We start from the raw sequence: 21,860 nt of genomic DNA on the forward strand, positions 1-21,860 counted from the left end.
CACAGCACCTCTTTGACTGGGAGACATTTTGAGCTACTTCACTCATCTTTTAAAGACACTGTGTTTATTGCAGACTCGAGTACTTGCTGTTCTCCGTCCTTTTTCCTCAGAAGGACATTCAAAGTCACAAACTGACTGTTTGCAGACGTTAGAAGGCAATGAGCCAGATTGTTTATGTTTAAAGAAGTGTGCAGCTTTCGTTTTTCTGATTATCTTTAACTTAACCTGAACTTGTCAGGATTACTAAATTTTCAATATTTATTTTTCTTGAGGTTTTTTTCTTTTTATAAATGTAGCTGGTGTGTTGACTAGAATGAAAATTATATGACTATATGACATATAGTATATGCCATCTCACAGGTTTCTAGTCATATACAAACAATTATCAATTTAAATAAGTCAGATGTAAGACGTACAGTGTAGTATAATGTTAGAGCAGATCCATGCTATATATTTAGTCCACGCTGCTGCTGCCACCTACTGGAAAATAACGTTATTATCGCTCATTCAACACTGTTGACTCTGATGGAGGTTACTTGTGGACCGTGTGGGCTTGAGTTGCTAATTAGACAGAACTGAGCCTTTCTTTAATGCGTCCGTGTGACTGGTCAGCAAGAAAAGCACAGGTGCAGTGACGCACAGCAGGTTCATTTATCTGTGTCAGCAAACCAAAAACAGCCCCAACGTGAAAATGTACGTTGAAGGTGTGTATTGTTACATCATGCATCACACCTGTGTTTCCAGTCGGGGCAAATGCACCAAGGTTCTAGATTTATCAGGAACACGAGCACCGCTTCCAAGCTCTGACCTGCTGAGCAGAAGCAGAAAAGAGTAACTGTACAGTGTCCCTCTGTTTATTTGCAGTGAGCAAATGTACAGAAGCTTTGAAAACACACTTTTACTTATGCAAACGAGAGAACAAACGCTGCAGCACACGCACTTAACACACACGCGCACCCCAAGAAGTAAAACTGAGTAAAACCGCCAGGAAAATGTAGGAGCAGGTGTAATTAAAGGCGGTGCCTGCAGGGGGAGGCATAGGAGAAACGGACACGGAGGCGCTTTAACCTTTCACACGCGCCCGGCTTCTTCCTCTTCCGGTTTCGGCGACAGCAGGTATGGCGGCTACCGCTTTGCTCTGAGACATTACCACCTAAAAATCCACTGTAATCCTACGTTTCAGATACAAAGCTAAGCGACTTTACATGTGCGTGGCGTTAATAACATTCACTAGTCTCTGTAGACGTGGTGATTTAAGTAGTTTTTATTTTTTAATAGATTATTTCAGATGGCCTATCATTGCTTCTCTGAGGCCGCAGCTTTTACACTGATGTTTAAGTAGAACAGCGACTGTAACTCAGCCAGTGCCATAACTGTTGTATTTGAGAGCAGACTTGTCTACTGTTTAACTCTGGGTGAAAATAACAAAATAGTTGGCCCAAGTTGGCCAGTGTTTTGGTTACTTATATGTAGCATGGCTAGCTAACGTAGCATCCTGGTCTCTTCACAGCTTCAACATGGTGCAGCGCCTGACTTACCGTCGCAGGTTGTCCTACAACACAGCCTCAAACAAAACCAGACTGTGAGTGCGCTTCCCATACCTCGCTCGTTGTGTTCCGCAGTATCAGAAAGAGCTTTGCTAAGCTACTCTTATTTGCTGCAGGTCCCGGACGCCTGGTAACCGCATTGTGTACCTGTACAAGAAGAAGGTTGGCAAAGCCCCCAAGTCAGCGTGCGGCATCTGCCCGGGACGGCTGCGTGGAGTAAGTAGACCCCTGTGGATGTTCGTGGAGCATCGGTAGCTGCAGGGCCCACATGTAGACATGGCGAGTCCAGAACTTGCGGGACACGCTGTTGGAGTCTTCCTGGGCTCTGGTTAGACTGGGCAGAAGCTTGTTAGCAGTAAAACGAAATACGCGCAGTTGAGTGATTGTACAAACCAAAAGTCCTTTTAGCTTATAATTGTTCAGCTAATGCTGTAGTTAAGTAGTATTAAGTAAAACCACTTTGCTTAAAATGTTAGGTTTCATTAGCTCCGTCACTCATTCATAAGGTCATTGCTTTAGCCAGTTAGGTTTCTTGATTAGGTTGTACAGATCTTGACGCAGTTGAGCAGATGCTATTAGTTGCTGTTCCTTTTGTTCTGAATCTGGACAAGCTGATTGGCTGAAATACAGGGCTGCCATCATTTTCCTTTGTGAAATTAGTTTTGCCTCCAATGCAGCTTATTGTCACTTGTCACTGTTCCTTTTTTTTTTTTTTTTACAGTTGATGAAACATTTGCATGCACCTTCTATGTTTCAGCTGTTCTACTGAACATAGGCTTAAATGAGTCGAAATGCTATTTACCTTGGATGTTATTATCAAATAAACTAGCTGGAATCAGGTGTAAGTAACACATGGTATATAATCTGGATGTTATTCCATTGTATAAGGGCAAACCAGTGTACAGCTGGTCAAACAAAACAGTTGATTTGTTAAGTTTTCAAATTAAGAAATCTTGAGATTTAATGTGTTCACTATTCACAACCACTGATTCCATTGAACCACGAATTTGTGTGTGGTGTGACCTGTAAAGTCATGATTCAGGAGGTTACTTCTCCCTTTGCAAATGCAGGGAAATAATAGATTTTGATTTTAAGGTTTTAAAAAGCACAGGTACAAAAAATACAGCTCTGTTTGGCATGTAATATTAGTCCTGCTGGTCAGTATTTGGTGACTGTTCTCATCATAACTTTTTGTCCTGCAGGTTCGTGCTGTTAGACCTCAGGTTCTGATGCGGCTCTCTAAAACCAAAAAGCACGTCAACAGAGCTTATGGCGGCTCCATGTGCGCCAAGTGTGTGCGCGACAGGTAAGAGGAACATTGTGTTGTATTGAGTATTTTTGGTTGAACAACTGGAATGATGCTAGTACTAGTCTACATGATCAATAGAAATGTAATTGTATTATGTTTGAAGCTTTTGGTTGACTGACCATTTACCTAAGTTGTTGTGTTTTGCTATCCTTAGGATCAAGCGTGCTTTCCTGATTGAGGAGCAGAAGATTGTCGTCAAGGTGCTCAAGGCACAGGCACAGAGCCAGAAATCGAAGTAAAATCTGTATTTGTATTGCTCCAATAAAAAGTGAAACAAATCTATTTCTTGTGATTTATGTTTACTAATAGATGAATAACAATTGTCTTTAGAACATAAAATTCTTACAGATATACAATTGGTAAAAATGTCCATTCATTTACAAAAAACATTTAACCTCATGTTTTTATACTAGTCATAGGTCAATTGGTTTGTTACGGTCTAAAGGTCAGACTTCAAAGCATGCAAGTTTTTTTTTTTTTATCTAACATCCTGAGTATTTTGAAAAAAACAGGTCAGCTGATGATGCTGCAAATCTAGGTCTCCACAATGTCCTGCGGCATCTGGATCTCCCTGGCATGTATGTTAGGATCTTGTTGTATGCTGTGGTCCTCAGTTCAGCCTTTAATACAATTGCCCCTAGAGTACTCAACCATAAACTGACACAGCTCACCATTCCTGCTCCTATGTGTCAGTGATCAGGAGCTTCCTTACTGACGTGAGGCTGAGCAGCATCAGATTTGGCACCGGCGCACCACAGTGATGAGTCCTCTCCCCACTGCTCTTCTCTCTCTGTACCAGCGACTGCACCTCAGGGAACCCGTCTGTGAAACCCCTGATGTATGCAGACATAAGCGTCATTGGGCTCATCCAGGATGGTGAGGAGTCTGCAAACTGACAGGTGGAGCAGCTGGTTTAGTGGTGCAGTCAGAACCAGCTGGAGCTCAACACGTTTGAGTTGATGGTGGACTTCAGGAGGAAATCCACCATCACACCACACACACTGTTTAAGCTCCTCTCCTCTGGAAGAACCACCAGACATACAGCCAGTTTCATCCGCCAGGCTGTGGCTGAGCTGAACTCTCCAAACACATAGAGCATGGAGTCAGTGCAATAACCCCACAAATTTGATGCGATGTGTTTAAACTTATGTAAATATAATAAATATGTAAGTAATTCATGTTTCTGTTCACGTTCAAAGCTAATTCTGATTTGTTTCTGATACTCGTGTATCACTGCAAACATATATGACTGGGAATGAAAATTCATTGTCAGCAATTAACAGACGGAACAGGAACAATATTGAATATCACAAAACAGAAGCCTAATTTTCTTTCAAAAAAGTCTTGATATACATACATAAAATACATACATACATTTGAAGTTATTGAACATGTTTACCCAAACCCTAAGTGTATTCTTTTTATTAATATAAATGATTTTACTCAAAATCTCGTTAGAATTTAAAGAACGTTATATCATGCATGGACACATTTTCTAAAACACAAATTCAAAAGCTGAATAAACTTAATTATTTTTTTAATTATTCAGTTATTGTGCGCCAGTGAGCGTATAATGACGTATAAAGCGTATAAAAAGTGTCGTACGTCCCCTTTGTCCATTAAGTTAGAAAATATGTCAAATTTTATCCTTCAAATTTGTTTTAAAGTTAATGTAGGTAAATAATAACTATTATGTTAAAAAACTCAAATTAAAATAACGCTCAAGAATTTTGTTTTGTTTTATGTTTTTTTACGCGACACATGTACTTCCGGGACACGTCACCAGAGCCAGCGGCAGCAGCAGCTGTACTGTAGCTGGAGCCATGGAGACTTTGTACAGTTTACCGTTTGCTGTGCTCGAATGTCCGAACATCAAGCTGAAGAAGCCGTCGTGGCTGCACATGCCGTCGCCTATGACCGTGTACGCCGTCGTTATTGTGTCCTACTTTCTCATCACGGGAGGTAAAGGATGTGCTAGCGCTAAGCTAACAGGGAAGCTATACATGGTACATATACCAACGCTGAAAGGAGCAAATGAGTTAATGCCCAAACTGGTTTATGTGATATTGGAATTATTTAGGCGTTTTAAGTTCTGGTTCCGTTTTTAAACCGGTTTGATTGCATTTAACGATCGGATGGTTGTGGGCTAGCTTCTCATCCAAGCTAGCAACATGCAGTACTAATTTAATGATGACTTTAGCTACCGGAGTGATTTTATCCCTTTGTAACGTTGTTCTAGTTCATATGTTTACCTTTAATTATTACCAAACTACTGCTTAACCTTCAATTAAGTAGTGTACTCATTACGCTATGTTGCCTATGTTTTGCTTGATGAAAACTCCTTTCTACACTCAGGTATAATCTATGATGTTATAGTGGAGCCCCCCAGTGTGGGTTCTATGACTGACGAGCACGGACACCAGCGTCCAGTCGCCTTTCTGGCTTACAGGTAACACAGTCATCACATGCTTGCTCATGTGGACACTAGAACTGGTTTTGCCTGCCTTGTTATTGCAGACCATTTTAAGAGGTTCCTCCAAAAAATGGTCCCTGAATAACTGATGGAAAACTCTGCTATGCCTCTTTAAAACTTAAACATTATTAGTCACATTCGTAGAGTTTTCTCAAAACTGCAGCTTTAAAATTACAATTACTGTAGGAGTTACCAGCTCTCTGTTTTTTAACAGTGTAATAGTTAAGTAATCTTAATGTGGATGGGTTTGTTTTTCAGGGTGAATGGACAGTACATTATGGAAGGACTGGCCTCCAGTTTCCTCTTCACCATGGGAGGCCTGGGCTTTATTATCCTGGACCGCTCCAATGCGCCAAACATTCCCAAACTCAACCGCTTCCTGTTGCTGTTTATCGGCTTCGTCAGCGTGCTGCTCAGCTTCTTCATGGCCAGAGTGTTCATGCGCATGAAGCTGCCGTAAGTCTGCATCCGCTCCCACATCCAGTCTGTCTTTACAACACTGGGCTGTCAGATGTTTCTTGTTGTCTTAAAATGGGTCTTTTTCACTTTCAGAGGATACCTCATGGGCTAAAGTCCCAGACAGAACACTTCAACATGTAGATCTGAACATAAAGAAGAACAAGTGGCTCAACAAAAAGAGATTTAGTAAAATTAGCAACAGTAAAGACTGAAAACACTGACCTTGCTCAAGAAATTAGACCCAGCTGATGTTTTTTTTTTTTGTAAAGGAATCATTGAACCGCTCACAGTTGCATTTTTGTACAACCTTGTGGAATAAATCTTCATTTCCAGAATTTCCTGAACTCCTTTAAACCTGTGTATTTTCTGTATTCTCCACGACTGGTTTCCACATTTGTCCAGAAGGTGGCGCCATAGATCTGAATTTACAGACATCACTGGATAGGAATATAGTAATATTTTTTTGGCAATTATTCTGTCACGTGGTGATTAAGTCTGTTTCATACATTTCTGTTAAATTGATTCAGCTCTCTAATATTAGGTGTGATGCTGAGCATTAATATGTGCTATTTGGTGCAGATAATGGAAGATTGTGTTCTTTGAATCTGTGCTCACCTCACAGTATTAAGGTTCCTGAAGACCAAGGAAGTTCAATAAGTTAAGACTTAAACATCCCAAATCTTATGCGAGGGCTCAGATAAAGCAAACCTGCACTTTGTAGCTGAAGTACAAAAGGTTCAAATACTGTTCACCAGAGGTCGTACAGTTCAAAGTTATTAATCAACACAGATAGCAACGGGAAACGCACCAAAATTCATATCAGAAGCAATAAAAGCAAACTGGATTGCACAAATTGCTGTTAAACACAAGAATGTATTTACTACTATTTATTATTTCCACAGAGTTGCAGGGAGTTAAAGTGACATTTGCATCATTTTGGTTTCAGTTTGCAGTGCACAATCGACATGAGTGAACATGCTGAGGCGTAGCCAGCATTTATCTGCTCTGGAGCTACAGTAAAGCATGAGGCCAGGCTTTGGGCCCGTTCCTGCCTCGTTCTGAGCCGCAGCCTCCCACAGCGGGAGCATTTCCTCCCCTCTGTATCTGCTGAGTGGATCACAGAACGCAGTCTGGGACTTTGGCCGAAGCCGCGTCTCCTGAGACCAGAGCGTGTTTTAGATCTGCTGTGGACGTACAGTAGTATATCACATTTACGACCATGCGCTCATCTACGATCACGTAACAAACTCTTAGTTTGGGGGAAACACGTCCAGTGTCTGTGGGTAAAGAACATGAGTACCATGGTAAATAATTGCAGACTTGGCAAACAGTGTCTGTGTTTGTTTGTTTTTGAGGCAGAGTGGAATAACACACCACTAGAATGCACAGTTGCATATTTTGACGTGAATACGTTTGTTTTATTAAACCTGACAATCAGGTGTTAAAGTTGGCAAAGTTAAATATGATAAAACTATGAGACGACTTAGTTCTCTGTAATTAAAAAGAGAACACTGAGAGCAGGATGTCAGTGGTACACAATAGGTGCCATCATTATAAAGGCACTTTCCCTCTCATGGTAAGTGCTGAGGTGTCGAGCAGCCTCAGGCCTTGATGTGTTTGGCGTGTTGAACGTCTTGGCTGCTTCCTCTGCTGTGTAACGAGCTGCTGGGACGCTGGAGAGTCAGATGAACCACAGAGACAAACCAGATGAGAGCCAGTGACAGCGTTCTGAACAGTCATCTATCTAAACATGTGCCCAGCCTCATTCACGGGTCCTACAGGCGTTGAGGTGCATCCACTCACAGTCTCCTACCTTTCTTTTAATGCTGTCATTCTCCATCTTGGCTTTGTTTGACATCTTCAAGCCTAAACCTTCCTCTAGTTCTGGGAGCACAGACACATGGGTGTTCAGTAGCTCATCACACACTCTGTTCCTTTAAATAGAGAACGAGCCGCTGGAAGCAGGGAAACGCGACGTACCCGTGAGGATGAGGTGGATTTTCTCCACCACCAGGTCCGCGTCCTCCTTCGTGAAGCACATCGGGGGCTTAAACTTCAGCACGTTGCGATGGGGTCCGTCAGCACTTAGAAGGATGCGCTCTTCCTTTAGCCTGACACAAACATTCTGGTTTTAATCTGTGGAGCCATTTAGGAGCTGATGCAACCGTAAACACGCCTGACGAATAGCAGTGAGTCGAACCCGGAACCCAGGTAGGCCTGGATCTGCACACTTACTTATATATGACGTGTTGAGCCTCTGCTGTAGCAGGAGTTAGCATCAGCCGGTCCCTCACCAGCTCCACCCCAACAAACAGGCCACAACCCCTGCAGGACGCAAGCAGTCACCTCATGCCTGAACAACGTGTGCAGGACTTACACATCTGGAAGTGGCCACTGGTTTGGTCGCCTTGCTCCTCCAGATGGCATCATCTCAGTTAGGAGCCGCCTCCAGATCATGTGTCATATTCCAGCGGGAGGCCGGATTTAACTTTTGTATTCAGAACCAGGACGGGCCGCGCCGGTTCCTGTCGGCGTACCTGACGTCTCCGACCAGCGGGTGCTCCTCCTTCAGCTGCTCCAGCAGAGCGCTGAGGTGCCGGCCCACGCACAGCGCTTTGCCCTGGAGGTCCTCCTTCGCGATCACGTCCAGGACGGCGAGGCCGATGGCACACGACACCGGGTTACCGCCGAACTGGGCCGTCAGAAGCCCGTTAGACGGTGGAAGGACGGTACCAGTAGAGAATAGGCCATCTGGCTGCTTACTGTGTTGAAGTAATCCATGCCAGACGACACGAAGCCCTCCGCCACCTCCTTGGTGGTCACTACGCATGACAGGGGGTGGCCGTTGCCTATGGGCTTCCCCATGGTGACGATGTCAGGCACGAAGTCCTCTCCCTGAAGCTGGAAGGCCCAGAAGTTGGTGCCGACGCGGCCGAAGCCCACCTGGACCTCGTCAGCGATGAAAACGCCCCCGGCCTCACGCACGTGTCTGCAGACAGGTGTTTGTTATTCAGGCGGCACATGCAGTGACTCACATACAGTGAATACGTGTGGAACGTGTGCTCTGGTCATCAGAGGCAGCGCCGGGGGCGCGGACACGTACTCTGCCACCTGCTGGAAGTAGCCGACGGGGGGAACGACCTGCCCACCGCAGCTCTGCAGTGACTCAGCGATAAACGCCGCGATCTGCACAGGAGACACGTGTGAGATAAGGACGAGCGAGGGCGTCTTTGACCCGTGGAGCTGCCTGTTGCATAAGAGCCTTTCACTCAGTCAGCTCAGACGCATAGTGTTACTGTAGTTCACAGTCCGGTGATAAACGCTACCTTCCGTCCTTCGGCTTGGACTCCGTCTATCAGAGCTTTGACCTCGTCCGCGTACGCTGTAGCAGGATCCGGATGGTCCGCTCTGTATTTGCCTCTGTACACATCTGGGCTCGGCGCCTGATTAAGAGACGATGATTACTAAAGCAGATCCACGGGCCACAGCTGCTTCCCGCTCCTGTGGAGTCTCACAGAGATGCTGTAATTTAGATTTACATCTGCAAAATGTTCTCACTAAAAAAGAACCTTAAAGTATTGACCTGCTGTGAAACATGGATGTAACAGAACTGGTCCCGGCTGATCTATCAAACAGACCGGACCTTCCAGACATGCGTGTGGGATTTATGTGAACATCTCCGATAAACACGCAGCTGTTGCCAAGCAGCCGGACTTTTGTTACCTTTGTGTTTGAGTTTCACTCGAGTTTCCAGCAGCCGAAGCGCCGTCAGCTGCTTCACGTGCATGAATAAAACATGGACCGCCTGAAACCGACTGGAGCTCAGCAGCGGCGGGGAACTGTTAGCATTAGCATGGAGCTAGTGGGGCTCAGAATATTACAATGACTTAAAGTACTGGAAAGTTAAACTGAACCTAAACAAAGGCATGACTATTTATTCAAGTAACAATAATAATTTTCTAATCTCTCTACTCGTGAGCTAAATTGCAGGTTTGCTAAAAGGCCCTGAGTTCATGACCTTTCACCTCTGACCCTCCAGCCGCGTTCCACGAACCATCAGGCGACTGACGGCGGAGCAGAGCCAAACACGGGTCCTGGTGCTGAGCGCAGAGCTGCCTCGGCCCGGCAGAGTCATGGCGTTTTAATAGCGTGCAGCCACTCACCACATGGACAAATGGGTTCCGCTCGGCGTCCGACAGCTGGTGGAACTTGTAGGGACTGATATCAATGAGCGAGGAGACGTGGCCGTGGTACGCACTGCAAACAGAGCACAGCAGCCGCTTTTCCACTGCGCAGAGCGAGGCGTGAACTTGTTTGGAGGACACACACGGCCCATCACCCATCGCCGCTCACGCCGTCGCCTCCGCTTCAGCTGCACTTACTTCTCCAGGGTGATGACGTCCCTGTGGCCCGTGTACTGGCGCGCCAGCCGCAGGGCGAGGTCGTTGGCCTCGGAGCTGAAGTTCAGAGGGTCAAAGGTTAGCAGTTACTGAGTGACCACAGAACACACAGGTGAGACCCAGTTATGAAGTCATTTACACTGTGATTACACAGTACATGGGTCTGAATCACGTCTAATCATTCTGGTTCTGGTTCTGTGGGACCAGGTCGACCCAGACTTTAACCTCTGGCGTGACGCGTCTGGAGTGTAAAGATCTGCCTGTGGAACCGACTGCGCCCATTTTAACGCAGCAGAGGGTCCGTGCGGCTGCGGCCCCTCACTAAAACGCGCCTCCTCCTCAGGTCCAGTCTGAACAGTGACCACGTACAGTAGCTCCTCCATCTTGTCACATCATGAGTGTCTGCTTGTTTTCAGGTTCACCTCTGACATCTTTATTCAGAGTTCATTGTGGAGGTTGAGGCCCAGAACCACGACATAAATGAGCCTCCTGCACCCAAAGGTTCTGGGGAGGTTTGATATGATGTTCTTAGTGGTTCGGTTCCTGCTTGTTGCTCCACTGAGCAGCTTCATTGAATCAAACCTAAATAAAGACCTTGCAGATGTAGAAGTGTCTACAGCACCACTAACACCGGTTGACTCCTGTTCACACTGCAGAACTGGAGCACGAGGCGTCAATTATTAACGACGGAGCGATCCGGTTTCATAAGTGGGCTTATTGTACCGTCTGTGTGGAGGGCAGGACGAACAGCTGAGTGTGCGTGAAGCAGTGCAGCGCTGATGATGAGCTCCTGTTTGTTCATCCGGACCACGATCGCCTAACGATAAATGCCGCGCTACCTGTACTGCCAGTTGTTGTTCAGAACATATTGCAACAGAATTGTTCCTGCTGTCGGGCAAATACTCCAGTAATTAAATTAGAAATTAAAACATCCAAAGGCCTCAACCTGCCTCCACCAGTTCCCCGTTGGTTACGGGAAGTGCATTTCCTCCACGCCCAGAGAACAGCTGGTGCTGATTGCGCTGTGCGGCTGTTTGTGGGGACACATACCCAGAGTTGACCAAGTAGCACACAGACAGCCTGTCGGGCAGCGTGGCCTGCAGCCTCTGGGCGAAGAGCACCAGGTTGTCGTGGAGGAAGCGCGAGTTGGTGTTGAGGAGCTCCATCTGCTGAGCTCCAGCCTTCACCACGTCAGGGTGACAGTGGCCCACTGCGCAGCGAAAGAGGAGGATGCTCAGACAAACATGAGGAGAAACCACATCATCGCAGCCGAAATAAGACTTATTTTATTTATTTATTAGTCCTGATATAAAATGAACGCGTTTCCATACACGTGACGTGACGTGTGTTTACCGTGCGCCACGTTGTTGATGCAGTCCAGGTAGCGCTGCCCCTTCTCGTCGTACATGTACTGGCCTCTGGCTTGAACGATCTTGATGGGGTCATGGCTGAAGAAGATCTTACAGGACGGCCTGCGGAGGAGCGCAACTTAACGCCGGCGCGCGTGCGTCACTGCCGCGCAGAGCTCATAATAATAACACGCCGCACACTGTCGCGTGTAATAAACTGTTACAGTGGGTCTGCGATTAGTCAACTACTGCAAATAAATTTAATAGCACTTAATATTATTTACTAAGATGTATTTCCCTATTTAAGTATAAACTGGACCTCACCCGATGTGTTTCTTCCTCAGGTCTAACGTTTTCTCCTTCTCCATTTTTTCCACAGACGTCCTAATGTTGTCCATCTGCAGGACGACGCTTCCCCGCGCGGACAACCCTGCGCGATTGAGACACATCCGCGCGCGCACGTAGACTCGTTTTATACTTTACGCGTGCCCGCGCGCGACAGTGGCAGAGCGCGAGCATACGGTGACGGAGATAGATTCCTGGAAACCCGCGGAGTGAATAACAGCGCGCGCGGTCGTCGCGTGCTGCCACCTAGGAGGCGTTTGACAGGCGGGACAGGTCGCAGGTGCCTCGGGGACAGTGACGTAGTCCGGGTTCGGTGAGCTGCTCGCGGATTCGTTCTGCCGCTGTCCGTGCGTTTTTACGGTTCTCCAGTACAGTCACATTTTTACTGTTCAACAGAGGAAAACTTAGCTTTTACCCTAGCAAACAACGTGCTAGCGTGTGTTCAAAATAAATGCGCAATAAAGCTCCTTTATCAACATAAAATATTTAAAAATCTGTATTTAACAAATTGTGCTTTCTTTCATTATTCCAATACGTAATTTTAAGCTGTTAAAAGTTGTATTATAAAGTAAAGCATTATTATATTTTAGTAGCACGCATGCTGTCTGCTCAGTAATTATCCACGACTGAAACCACTGTATGGTGTATTTGAAAGACTGTGTTTATTTGGCTCCAACAGTACAGTCATATGAAACATAGTGTGTGAACACAAGGGTTTTCAAAGAAGTGTCAATCAAGAGGGTAAAAAAATAATAATACGAATGCACACAGTGAACATAAAGCTTACCACAACCAAATAACCCAGTATGAACTCATATATGAACTCAAATACTTAATAAGTCTCAAAGCTGACTCAGCATTTTGCTCCTGTCTGCATGTTATTTTGGATTATTTCTTTTTTCCGTAAGGCTGCAGTGCATCGGAGGGAACATCTAGCTACGCTAAACCAGTGCGTTTATTCTGAACCGCTTTGATGAGTCAAATGCTGTGAATGTGTAGCTCCTCCTCAACGCTCATACTTTTATGAAAATAAACCTTTGAATAGTTTTGGCACAAATAAACTAAATTTGAAACAATAGGAAAACACAACCACCAAAACAAATCAAACGGAAAAACCGGTTTAAAAAAAACATAGCTGCACATGCTAAAGACACAGCACCTCGACAGAACCGTTCTGTAACAAAGGCTGGAAAAACATAGTAAAACACTTCACAATGTGAGATTGTGTGAGATTTGATGAAAGGCCTGTTTCATATGTGTCTGACTTGTGGTAGTGGTTCACAGCGTAGCACGGCTAACAAATGGAGCTACACGAGTCACACGTGTGACGCCTCCGCTGCATTTGATGCTACACACATTAACCAACAGGATAAATTGCACTTCTTGTCAAATGAGCACACATTTTAACAGTACATTAATAATCCACTATACATATATCAAACTACATTCAATGCAAAGAGAGAAAGAAAAGAGAAAGCTGCGATGCTGAACCGTGCGACGCTGCATTGGCTCAGGCCGTCGGTGTCGTATCATGAAACAAGTGTGTTCTACGTAAGTAACACGATTATTCACGTCCGACACGAGAAGCCAGAACCCCGAGAAAGGAATGCTGCTCAGACCCGAAATGCCTTCACTTAAGAAACGCTGGAAAAATAAATAATGTCACTTAAAATACTGGAGAAAATATATGCACAAAAATAACTTTCAGTTGTTACATACGTGAAACCCCAAGCAACAATAAAGAAAGCTGTTGTTTGAGTTGTGGCCGCTGGTAGAAAGCATCAACCGAGCACCATTGAACACTGCATACAGACGTGCATCCATTCTTTATAACGATGAGATGAGCTGTACAATCAAACGTAAAAACTTATGGAAATAAGAGTTAAACGACGTCTGGACTCCACTGTGGCTGCAGCTACATCACAACGACGCGTTGGATGCCTGAAGGCAATTCAAATGCATGAACACAGGAAAGATGATGAATGAACCTAGTGATTTCAGGTCGTTTTGCTCCATGTGCTAATGGAATGTGACATAACTGGCCACTAGTTAGCTTATGGTTCATCCACTGTCCGATTCAGCTTTAATGATATCTGGGTGTTTAAGACAATTGCTTGACGCCTGTGAAGCCAGCGACTTTCCCGCGTATGCTGATCGAACCCTGCGCAGAACAGAAGCTGCACGTTCCCGCGAAAAAATGCATTTTCAACATTTAAGAAATCCGTACGTCAAGAACTGTGCACATGCAGTGTACTGACAACACTGTACAAATAACGTCCCACACAACAAGTCCAGAATGAAGAGGGAGCAGAGTTTGTCTTTGAAAGCTACAACCCACACGCCGGAAAACCAATCTGCATGAAGACCAGTGCTCAGTGTTTTCCCCTTCAACCACCTCACAACACCTTTACCCCCTCTGAAATAAAACCATTCGTGTAATTAAAAATATGATGTAAAGTTGTACATTTCTGACAAAGGAATGAATAAAAGCTTGAGGCACCAAAGGCTATTATACACAAACAATACACAAATACACAATGTTTAAGAATGAGAGCAGAAAGAAAACATCAGAAAGAAAGAAGGTGATATCGTTCTGTTGACGCTCTCGGCGTCGCCTTTCCAGCTGATCTCGATGGAGACCACCCGCTCGCTCGCAGATCCGTTTCTCCATTCTCAACGGATCCCCGTGAGCCGGGCCAGCGACACGAGCCGCCAGGTTCTGGACGCAGCGCAGCGACCGCCGCTGCTAACAGCGAGCCGGTGAGAGCCTGCTGGCGTCAACCGTCTGCAGGCATCACCACAATAAAGCAAGAGTGAGCACCAGCTGGGTGTGAGGGGACGCTCAGGCCACCAGCCACGGTGTGACTCCCTTGAAAGATTGAAGGAAAGTAAAGATTACCACGTCAGAGCTCTTGGTGCTTTTCCCTTTTTTCTTTTCGTTTCTGCAGAAGCCATGGCGCAACCACGAAGCAGTGACACGTATGTACAATACATATAAATATAGTTTCAGTACACTACTCATGCTTTTGCAGGGTCAGTGGTGCATTTTCTGCTTGGCACAGTCTTTTTTTGAACTCCTTTTTAGAAAATGCTGCTGCACGAATGTGGCGGTGAGCTCGTCTTGACGACACAACACAAAGCAAACACTAGCGTTTGGTGTTAGAAAGCCAGTCCAGATCCTCCTTCCTCCTTCCTCCTCGGCGCCTCTCGCTGCTGTGAACGTGGTCGGGGCTGCGACGCCTCAGTCTGAGCCATGCAAAGACTGAAGAGACAAGTTCTGCCGCCAGCCAAGGATCTGGACTCCACCACTATGTGGACGTGAGAGCGCGGACACACAGGGTTTCCACACGGCGATGTGAGTAGAAGCGACTCGGGGCATGAAACTCAAGGACGGTTATCTCTTTTTTACCATTGTACACATAGACTTCTTTTCTTGTAGACTTTGTTTTTGTCATTAAAAAAAACTATAAATACCATAAAAGAAGCATTATTTACAAACTCCATGCGTGTCAGGTTAGAGTGATCACTGCAAAACAAAACACAGGAGAGAGAACGTGAGGGTTTTCAAGGTTTGAACCGAGTCCGTCTTTAATCTCATGGTTTGCTAATAACAAAAACATGCACACACAAACACAGCGAAGCCAAAACCCACAAGAAAGAGGGAACACTGACTAAACAAACGAAAACACTTAACATCTCTTATGAATGAAACAAACGGTGGCTCCGTTCCTCTGTCTCTGGATAAATAGGATGTCAAATGTGATCAATCCCAAAACTAGACCACCAGAGATTAAACCCGGTTTAAGATGTCTAATCACCCCCTAGAGGCCTCTCGTAATTCATGTTCATGGGTCTACTCCTAAATAAGAACACCGGTTCTCATCTGCTGGTTGTGGTTCAGGTGTTAGAATCGGCTGGAGGCCTGGTCGTGGTTATGCAGAAACAGAAGCAGCTGTAATGCTTTGCTCACTGTGAGTGCTACTGGTCTTACCTTCTGCCAGCACCCAGGCATGGGCAACCCGTCTGGACCCTGTTCAGAGAAGATCAACAGGGAAGGAAGGAAACTGAAGACTGAACCAGGTATGTTCACAGACAACACATGCACAAATCTGACTAAGAACTACACAATAGTTAATGAGTCAAACCGCTGAAGTGCTGATTCAAAAAGTCTCACTGATGTTAATCCTGCTCGTCTATGCCATGCAGCTACAGACAGTGTTTCTCTATATGGAGCCTAATGTTATTCTTTCATTCTTCTGAATGACTTTAACAAACACAAACATGATCAAAATCCCCAACAGTTTAAATGCATGTTGGCTTGTATATTTAATGTTTGATACAATGAGCCTCAGTAAATGACATGTTAATGATTGGTGCATGTAATCACAACAAAATGTCAGAATGTGTCATGCATGTCAACACACGTTGTCCACACTGATTCCCCAATAGTTGAATACAATAATATTCAATTACTACAAGAAAGGCAATACATTAATGTCATATGACTTAATGGTGATATAACTGCCTTCAATACAACCTGTGTCTCATCTGTCTATCATTTGGACTTTCATGCATCCCACAGCATCATAAATACGCATGTACAGATTCCATCAACTTGTTCCCTGGGTGTCTCGGTCTGGCCCAATTGGTACAAATAGAGGAAGGAGAAAGGGGAGTTAACAGATTAAAGGAGGGAGGTCCATGCGCCTGTGGCATGGGGAGAGTGTTAGCATCAGGTTAAAGGGAACTGAATCAGCTGGAAGGAAACCAGATATAAGCTTTTTGAATTATTAACAGAGGGTCTGAAAGTGTCCAGTTAGAGGGAACATCCCTTTGTCTGTATTTGCATATTTGTTTGTTACCTAGAAGAGGCTGCTTGCTGTCAGAAGGTTAGCGAGTGTTTCCTATCAAGTCATAAGTAGAAAGTAAAGAGTGGTGGACAAAATAAAGTGTGTTGGTGCTTGACAAGCGCTTGGGTCATGCAGGGCTTCGTCTGAGCAATGACTGAAGGTGAGTTACATGCATGGGTAGTAGGTGGAGGAAGAAGAAATACTGTACCAATTGGCACGGGGCATCCAGCCCGTCCAGACCTGGCTGCCCTGGTTCCCCCTTTTCACCCTTAAATCCCCGGAAACCCTGTTTGCAAAGATGACCTAGGAGTGTTACTGGGAGAGAGGTGGACGGCCTTTAACTCCTGCGACTGTCCACTACAACAGACACAGGCGACAGAGGAGCCGCCCTGTGGACTTGCTGATACCACAATCCAGCCCAGATTGACCAGGTTCCATTTTACAGCAATAAATCTGTGTGGGTCAATGTCGGTAAAAGATGTGTATGGCTCTGGGGGAAGCTGGTATCTGTTTAGTCACAGGGAAGCTCCCCCCGTTTGGGGATCCGGCTCTGAGCAGCCGGGAGATGAGCTCAAGCTCACGGTTGGGACATACCAATGGGCAGGGTGCATCTAATCCTGGGGCACCCTGTTCTCCTTTCTCGCCCTTAGGCCCTTTTTTGCCCTTCTTTCCCTTCTCCCCCTGTGGATACAATGGTTTGGTCAAGTTAAAAATCACTCTTCATTCTGAACATGGGGGACAACACTGCTATTAGAAGGGGAGTGATTAAATGAGGGAAGCCGTGGCCCACAGATGAGAACGAGACACGGTCAGTGTTAGAAAGGAGGGGATACCAGACAGAACTGGGGGTTCTAAAAACGTTCCTCAGGACAAAGGAAACGGAATAGTACAGTGGGAAGGAGAGTAAACAGCTAATCACCAAGAAGGGGTGTGAAGGGCACAAAAGGATGAGAAAGAGTAGCAGGGAAATAAAACCCCATCGAGACAGAATTAAACAGTAGAACTTCAAACTGCATCCCTTCAGAATAAAACACAGGCATGAGATGTTAGTTACACACAAATGAAAACAGAAATGTAACTATGGGAAAAGTTCATGTTAGCAGAGAGCATGTGGTGAGGTGAGATGCGGTTCAGTTAATGATTCGTGAACCATGTGGTAGCGTTTGAAACTCCTCACCCAGAACTCGCAGCGTAAAACAGTTTTTGTTTTTGTTGCAATCAGTTTTGATTCATCAAACTTATGATGACAGCTGTTGTCACTACCTGAAAGAGAAGCTGTGCGACTGCACAGTACGTTGAATAAAGTGGAATGCAGTTTATGACATAACTAAAACAGAAGCTCTGAGAGGCAAGTGAAAAGCATCCACTTGATCCCCTATAGTTCAACTATACACAACACAACTCTGGTGAGTTGTGCAAATGATTGAAGACACTGAAAGGTCAGACACAATAAACAAAATGTGTCCCATAGTTGTAAATTTGTTACTGGCTTCACAATGCATTCTGGGTAATGACATAGTAAGTGAATAGAAAGTACTATTTGTATAGAAGAAGGACTTATTTAGATGTTTAATTTTTTTTCAATATGACAATATATGGTAGAAATTTGAAAATTTTATTTTCAGGCGTTTAATAATAAAAAGGAATCAGATTTTTTTCCACTTGCCTCCAAGTCCTTTTGTAAGTAACTACAGTTATGCTACCAGGGCTTTGTGTTAGTAGGTGTGAAGACATAGAACATGTTACTAGTGACTAATAGAAACTACACAAGCAAGAGAAGAGTCGTCAACAGGCCCCAGACCTCTACAAGGTGAAAGGTGTGGATTGATGAACGTGCATGGAAACAACAGGCAATCAGCAAATGAACGGTAAGAGCCTGCTGTCAATGGACGGATTGATTTAAGATGGAACCACAGCTGGATCCTCAGAATGAGGCTGGATTTGTGATATAGAGAAATGAGATGACAAAAGTGCAAAACAAAAGCTGGTCTGACTGGGTGACACAGGTTTATGGGCTGTTAAGCTCCAATTGGTTTTCAACTGCAGAGGCGACACAAATGCTACGAGTTATGTTTGAAATATCTGCAAAATAAAAGCTTTTGGTTAGGAGGCAGTGAAGAGCGCCGGTGTAAATAAACAGGAATCTGCTTCATGTCGTCGACACTGTATTTCTCATCACTGTCCATTGACACCAGTCCTCTGTCGCGTTAACACCATTTCTACATCTACCTTTTCTCCTCTTTCCCCAACGTCGCCCTTCTCTCCCCTTAATCCTGGCAAACCCTGTAAAAGCACAACTTCGTTACTCTGGATTTTACTTTTCTTCATTTTGTCCTTACAAAATCAGGACCAAACGCAGCCATGGCTGATGGATGCAGGTGGACGCTGCTCAGCTCGTGGAGCTCAGCTTGTAATATTTAAACTGTTTTTTTGGAGACGTACATTTTGTCCCATTTATACAGATTTTTTTGCTGCATTTTGTCGCCTCCGTAAACTTGAGCTGATGAAGTTAAACGGACTTACATCCAAGCCTGGTGTCCCAGCAGCTCCCTGCAAGCAGAGAACACAGGCTTTAATGTCACACACCACCATCCAGCCCATAACCATGACACCTGAACTATGTGCATGCTCAGTGCTTCTTCTTGTGACCTATGATTACCCCCCCACCCCAGCCGGAACAGGCCGATGTCCTCCCACCCACCAATTAAAGGACAAGGCTGGCTGCAGACTGTTAGTGGCTCAGCTTTCTGTTCAACCTATGACACCTGTCACTATCCCCTCTAAACAACCCTACCCCAGTCGATCAGACAGATGCATTATTATATTCTGCAAGGACTGAGATGAATGCTGTTGTGATGTGCTTCTATATAAATAAACTGAATTGAATTAATACAAGGCCAAGATCCCGTCATGTCAAATGATTCTTGACAGTATCTTTTGATGGACTTACAGGTAGTCCGTACGGGCCTCTTGGTCCAGCCTCGCCTGGCGATCCCTTCTCCCCCTGAGAGAGGAAACCAATCAGTGTTGCATTCACATAAAGTGGCCAAAGTGAAACTCGTTTATGACAGAAAAGGTAAATAATACAAATCAATCTTACTATGTCACCCTTCGGCCCAGCTGGGCCAGCTGGACCAGAGGGCCCATCCATGCCCTACAGAGAGGAGCATTGTCAAGGTGACTTTACATCACTGGACTCGTAAGGTGTTTTTATAATCCAAATTAAACATAAATAAAGCATCCAGATACAGTACTGTATGTACAATCCTCCTAGCACACACACACACACACACACACACACACACACACACACACACACACACACACACACACACACACACACACACACACACACACACACACACACACACACACACACACCTGCTGCTAGTAACCATGCACTGGCCAACAGACACAACACTGACACAGTTGATGTATGAGTGTGTGTTAATGCCGAGTTAATGCAGCACAGGACGAATGGGGGCCTTAAAATGCCAGCGTGGTGCATGGACTCAGTGTGGCTCACTCAACTCATGACGACTAGCCAACATATACAAACCCACCAAAGTCTTAAATAACCTTCAGTCACAATGAAATCATCAAACTACATGGAGGATGAGCGGGAGAGCAGAAGACAGAAGCTGGGTGGCCACATGACACTCACCCTGATTCCAGGCTTGCCGTCCAAGCCGGAGGCTCCCTGTGTGGTTATGGAGGTATGAGTGACATGAACAAGGCGGGATTAGTACCAGATGAACACAGTTATTGGGACAGGTCGATGGCAGGGTTTACAACAACTAAATAACACTGTGAGTTACAGGGATCAGCATGACACAGAAAATGGGGAAGGCAGTAAAGACACACACACACACACAAATGCATATGCTCACTCAAACGTGCGCATTAAGGACAGGGCTCAAATAGAAATGAGGAGTGTCTATGGTAGGAGATGATGCGTGACTGGACTGTACTTACGGGGAGACCCAGAGGTCCGCGGTCCCCTTTGTGTCCTGGTTCTCCTCGCATACCTTTCAGTCCATGCAGTCCAGGTTCACCCTGGAGAAGTTATGAAACCAGACCACGAGATGTGACACAGATTATAATGAGCCTGAAGGTCCTTTATGAGGAGTAATGCATGTTTTTAGATTTACCTTTGGTCCAGGGAAACCATGAGGTCCCTGCAAATCGTCAAACCATGAAATAAAAATTAGTTGCTGATTCATCTGTTGAGTCTCTTCATGCAAATGCTGCTTTTGAACCGATTTGACTCCAAACAAATGAACCCACCAATACCACAAAAACTAAAAAGACCATTCACAACATTACAGAGTAGAAAGCTGAACAAAAAACAAAAACAGCAGAAAAACATGTCCAGTCCTCATCAGAATGAAATGCTTGATTGAAGGAGTTGACATTTTGTTAAAACCAGAAAACAGAAGGCGACGTACTGAGACGACACTCTAATACAGAGCAGACATGTCTCAGTTCATAATGACTGCATGTTAATGGAGATGAGTAAAGATTATTATACTGTACCACTCACCATGGGTCCTGGTGATCCATGGGGCCCCGGTGGTCCCGGAGGGCCAATGATCTGTCATTATACGGATTATCACCAAATAATGCTGAAGATGCACATTATATCATAAACACTAAGACACTAAGTCAGGACTCACTGAAGAACCTTGAGGACCAGGGAGGCCTGGATCTCCCTTATCGCCTTTGCCCCCATTGACGCCCTGAGGAGAAGACATTTGTTTCTGTAGTTAAGTGTATCAGGCATCTTTAACACGTTTGACTTGTTTGACTAATTCTTACAGGAAGCCCAGGCAAACCAGTTGCTCCTTTATCCCCTGAAGCTCCTGGCATTCCCATGTCTCCCTTTGAACCTTTGTAGCCCTAAGAGAAGAAAGCAAGAATGTACACAAACAATTGCAAAATGTTCACGTTCAACTAACCCAATAATGAACTCACTCTTTCTCCGTCGAGGCCAGGGAGACCAGGCATCCCGCGATCCCCCTGCAGCAGCAGACATATAGTAAAAAGCAACAGTAAGATACTTATTCTGGACAGATATCAATAAGTTTGTGTTCACAGATAATGTCAACATGCAGAGTAACCCTGAGCC

General features: G+C 45.0%; 4 protein-coding genes across 4 annotated transcripts in view; 2 read left to right on the forward strand and 2 right to left on the reverse strand.

Annotated features, from left to right (window-relative positions):
* The first annotated feature begins 1,062 nt into the window (after positions 1 to 1,062).
* On the forward strand, positions 1,063 to 3,134 carry rpl34 (ribosomal protein L34). Its single transcript, XM_029173963.2, has 5 exons — positions 1,063 to 1,116; positions 1,511 to 1,582; positions 1,664 to 1,763; positions 2,750 to 2,853; positions 3,011 to 3,134. Exons 2-5 carry the CDS (start codon positions 1,518 to 1,520, stop codon positions 3,093 to 3,095), a joined length of 354 nt encoding a protein of 117 aa, XP_029029796.1. The 5' UTR covers positions 1,063 to 1,116; positions 1,511 to 1,517; the 3' UTR covers positions 3,096 to 3,134.
* A 1,480-nt stretch (positions 3,135 to 4,614) lies between these two features.
* Positions 4,615 to 6,123, forward strand: ostc (oligosaccharyltransferase complex subunit). Its single transcript, XM_029173811.3, has 4 exons — positions 4,615 to 4,818; positions 5,212 to 5,305; positions 5,588 to 5,785; positions 5,882 to 6,123. Exons 1-4 carry the CDS (start codon positions 4,680 to 4,682, stop codon positions 5,898 to 5,900), a joined length of 450 nt encoding a protein of 149 aa, XP_029029644.1. The 5' UTR covers positions 4,615 to 4,679; the 3' UTR covers positions 5,901 to 6,123.
* Positions 6,124 to 7,177: 1,054 nt separating this feature from the next.
* etnppl (ethanolamine-phosphate phospho-lyase) lies at positions 7,178 to 12,096 on the reverse strand. Its single transcript, XM_029172091.2, has 13 exons — positions 11,862 to 12,096; positions 11,542 to 11,660; positions 11,239 to 11,398; positions 10,171 to 10,245; positions 9,952 to 10,045; positions 9,115 to 9,231; positions 8,892 to 8,974; positions 8,552 to 8,777; positions 8,326 to 8,480; positions 8,024 to 8,113; positions 7,769 to 7,899; positions 7,602 to 7,672; positions 7,178 to 7,461 (listed from the first exon to the last, which is right to left on the reverse strand). The coding sequence occupies exons 1-13, from the start codon at positions 11,984 to 11,986 to the stop codon at positions 7,390 to 7,392; spliced, it is 1,518 nt and encodes a 505-aa protein (XP_029027924.1). The 5' UTR covers positions 11,987 to 12,096; the 3' UTR covers positions 7,178 to 7,389.
* A 426-nt stretch (positions 12,097 to 12,522) lies between these two features.
* LOC114868150 (collagen alpha-1(XXV) chain) overlaps positions 12,523 to 21,860 on the reverse strand; it is a 101,086-nt gene continuing 91,748 nt past the window's right edge. Inside the window, exons 25-38 of the mRNA XM_029171566.3 lie at positions 21,707 to 21,751; positions 21,551 to 21,631; positions 21,409 to 21,471; positions 21,276 to 21,326; positions 20,884 to 20,910; positions 20,708 to 20,788; positions 20,397 to 20,432; positions 19,833 to 19,886; positions 19,683 to 19,736; positions 19,256 to 19,282; positions 18,962 to 19,015; positions 17,327 to 17,413; positions 15,874 to 15,912; positions 12,523 to 14,751 (exon numbers count right to left, since the gene is read on the reverse strand). Coding sequence (XP_029027399.2) covers positions 14,725 to 14,751; positions 15,874 to 15,912; positions 17,327 to 17,413; positions 18,962 to 19,015; positions 19,256 to 19,282; positions 19,683 to 19,736; positions 19,833 to 19,886; positions 20,397 to 20,432; positions 20,708 to 20,788; positions 20,884 to 20,910; positions 21,276 to 21,326; positions 21,409 to 21,471; positions 21,551 to 21,631; positions 21,707 to 21,751 — 726 coding nt within the window. The 3' untranslated portion in view covers positions 12,523 to 14,724. The remainder of the gene's footprint in view (positions 14,752 to 15,873; positions 15,913 to 17,326; positions 17,414 to 18,961; positions 19,016 to 19,255; positions 19,283 to 19,682; positions 19,737 to 19,832; positions 19,887 to 20,396; positions 20,433 to 20,707; positions 20,789 to 20,883; positions 20,911 to 21,275; positions 21,327 to 21,408; positions 21,472 to 21,550; positions 21,632 to 21,706; positions 21,752 to 21,860) is intronic.

This window comes from Betta splendens, chromosome 2 (genome assembly GCF_900634795.4).
Source record: "Betta splendens chromosome 2, fBetSpl5.4, whole genome shotgun sequence".
Classification (NCBI taxonomy): Eukaryota; Metazoa; Chordata; class Actinopteri; order Anabantiformes; family Osphronemidae; genus Betta; species Betta splendens.

What these genes read in the sequence shown, in the direction of transcription:
- rpl34 (XM_029173963.2), top strand. Translation starts at nt 1,518, where the DNA reads ATGGTGCAGCGCCTGACTTACCGTCGCAGGTTGTCCTACAACACAGCC. An exon ending in GCCTCAAACAAAACCAGACT is followed by an intron (nt 1,583 to 1,663) that starts GTGAGTGCGCTT and finishes TATTTGCTGCAG; the next exon opens with GTCCCGGACGCCTGGTAACC. An exon ending in GCCCGGGACGGCTGCGTGGA is followed by an intron (nt 1,764 to 2,749) that starts GTAAGTAGACCC and finishes TTTGTCCTGCAG; the next exon opens with GTTCGTGCTGTTAGACCTCA.
- ostc (XM_029173811.3), top strand. Translation starts at nt 4,680, where the DNA reads ATGGAGACTTTGTACAGTTTACCGTTTGCTGTGCTCGAATGTCCGAAC. An exon ending in CTACTTTCTCATCACGGGAG is followed by an intron (nt 4,819 to 5,211) that starts GTAAAGGATGTG and finishes TTCTACACTCAG; the next exon opens with GTATAATCTATGATGTTATA. An exon ending in GTCGCCTTTCTGGCTTACAG is followed by an intron (nt 5,306 to 5,587) that starts GTAACACAGTCA and finishes TTTGTTTTTCAG; the next exon opens with GGTGAATGGACAGTACATTA.
- etnppl (XM_029172091.2), bottom strand. Translation starts at nt 11,986, where the DNA reads ATGTGTCTCAATCGCGCAGGGTTGTCCGCGCGGGGAAGCGTCGTCCTG. An exon ending in CATCAACAACGTGGCGCACG is followed by an intron (nt 11,399 to 11,541) that starts GTAAACACACGT and finishes TTCGCTGCGCAG; the next exon opens with TGGGCCACTGTCACCCTGAC. An exon ending in CCGCTGGTCGGAGACGTCAG is followed by an intron (nt 8,114 to 8,325) that starts GTACGCCGACAG and finishes TGCGTCCTGCAG; the next exon opens with GGGTTGTGGCCTGTTTGTTG.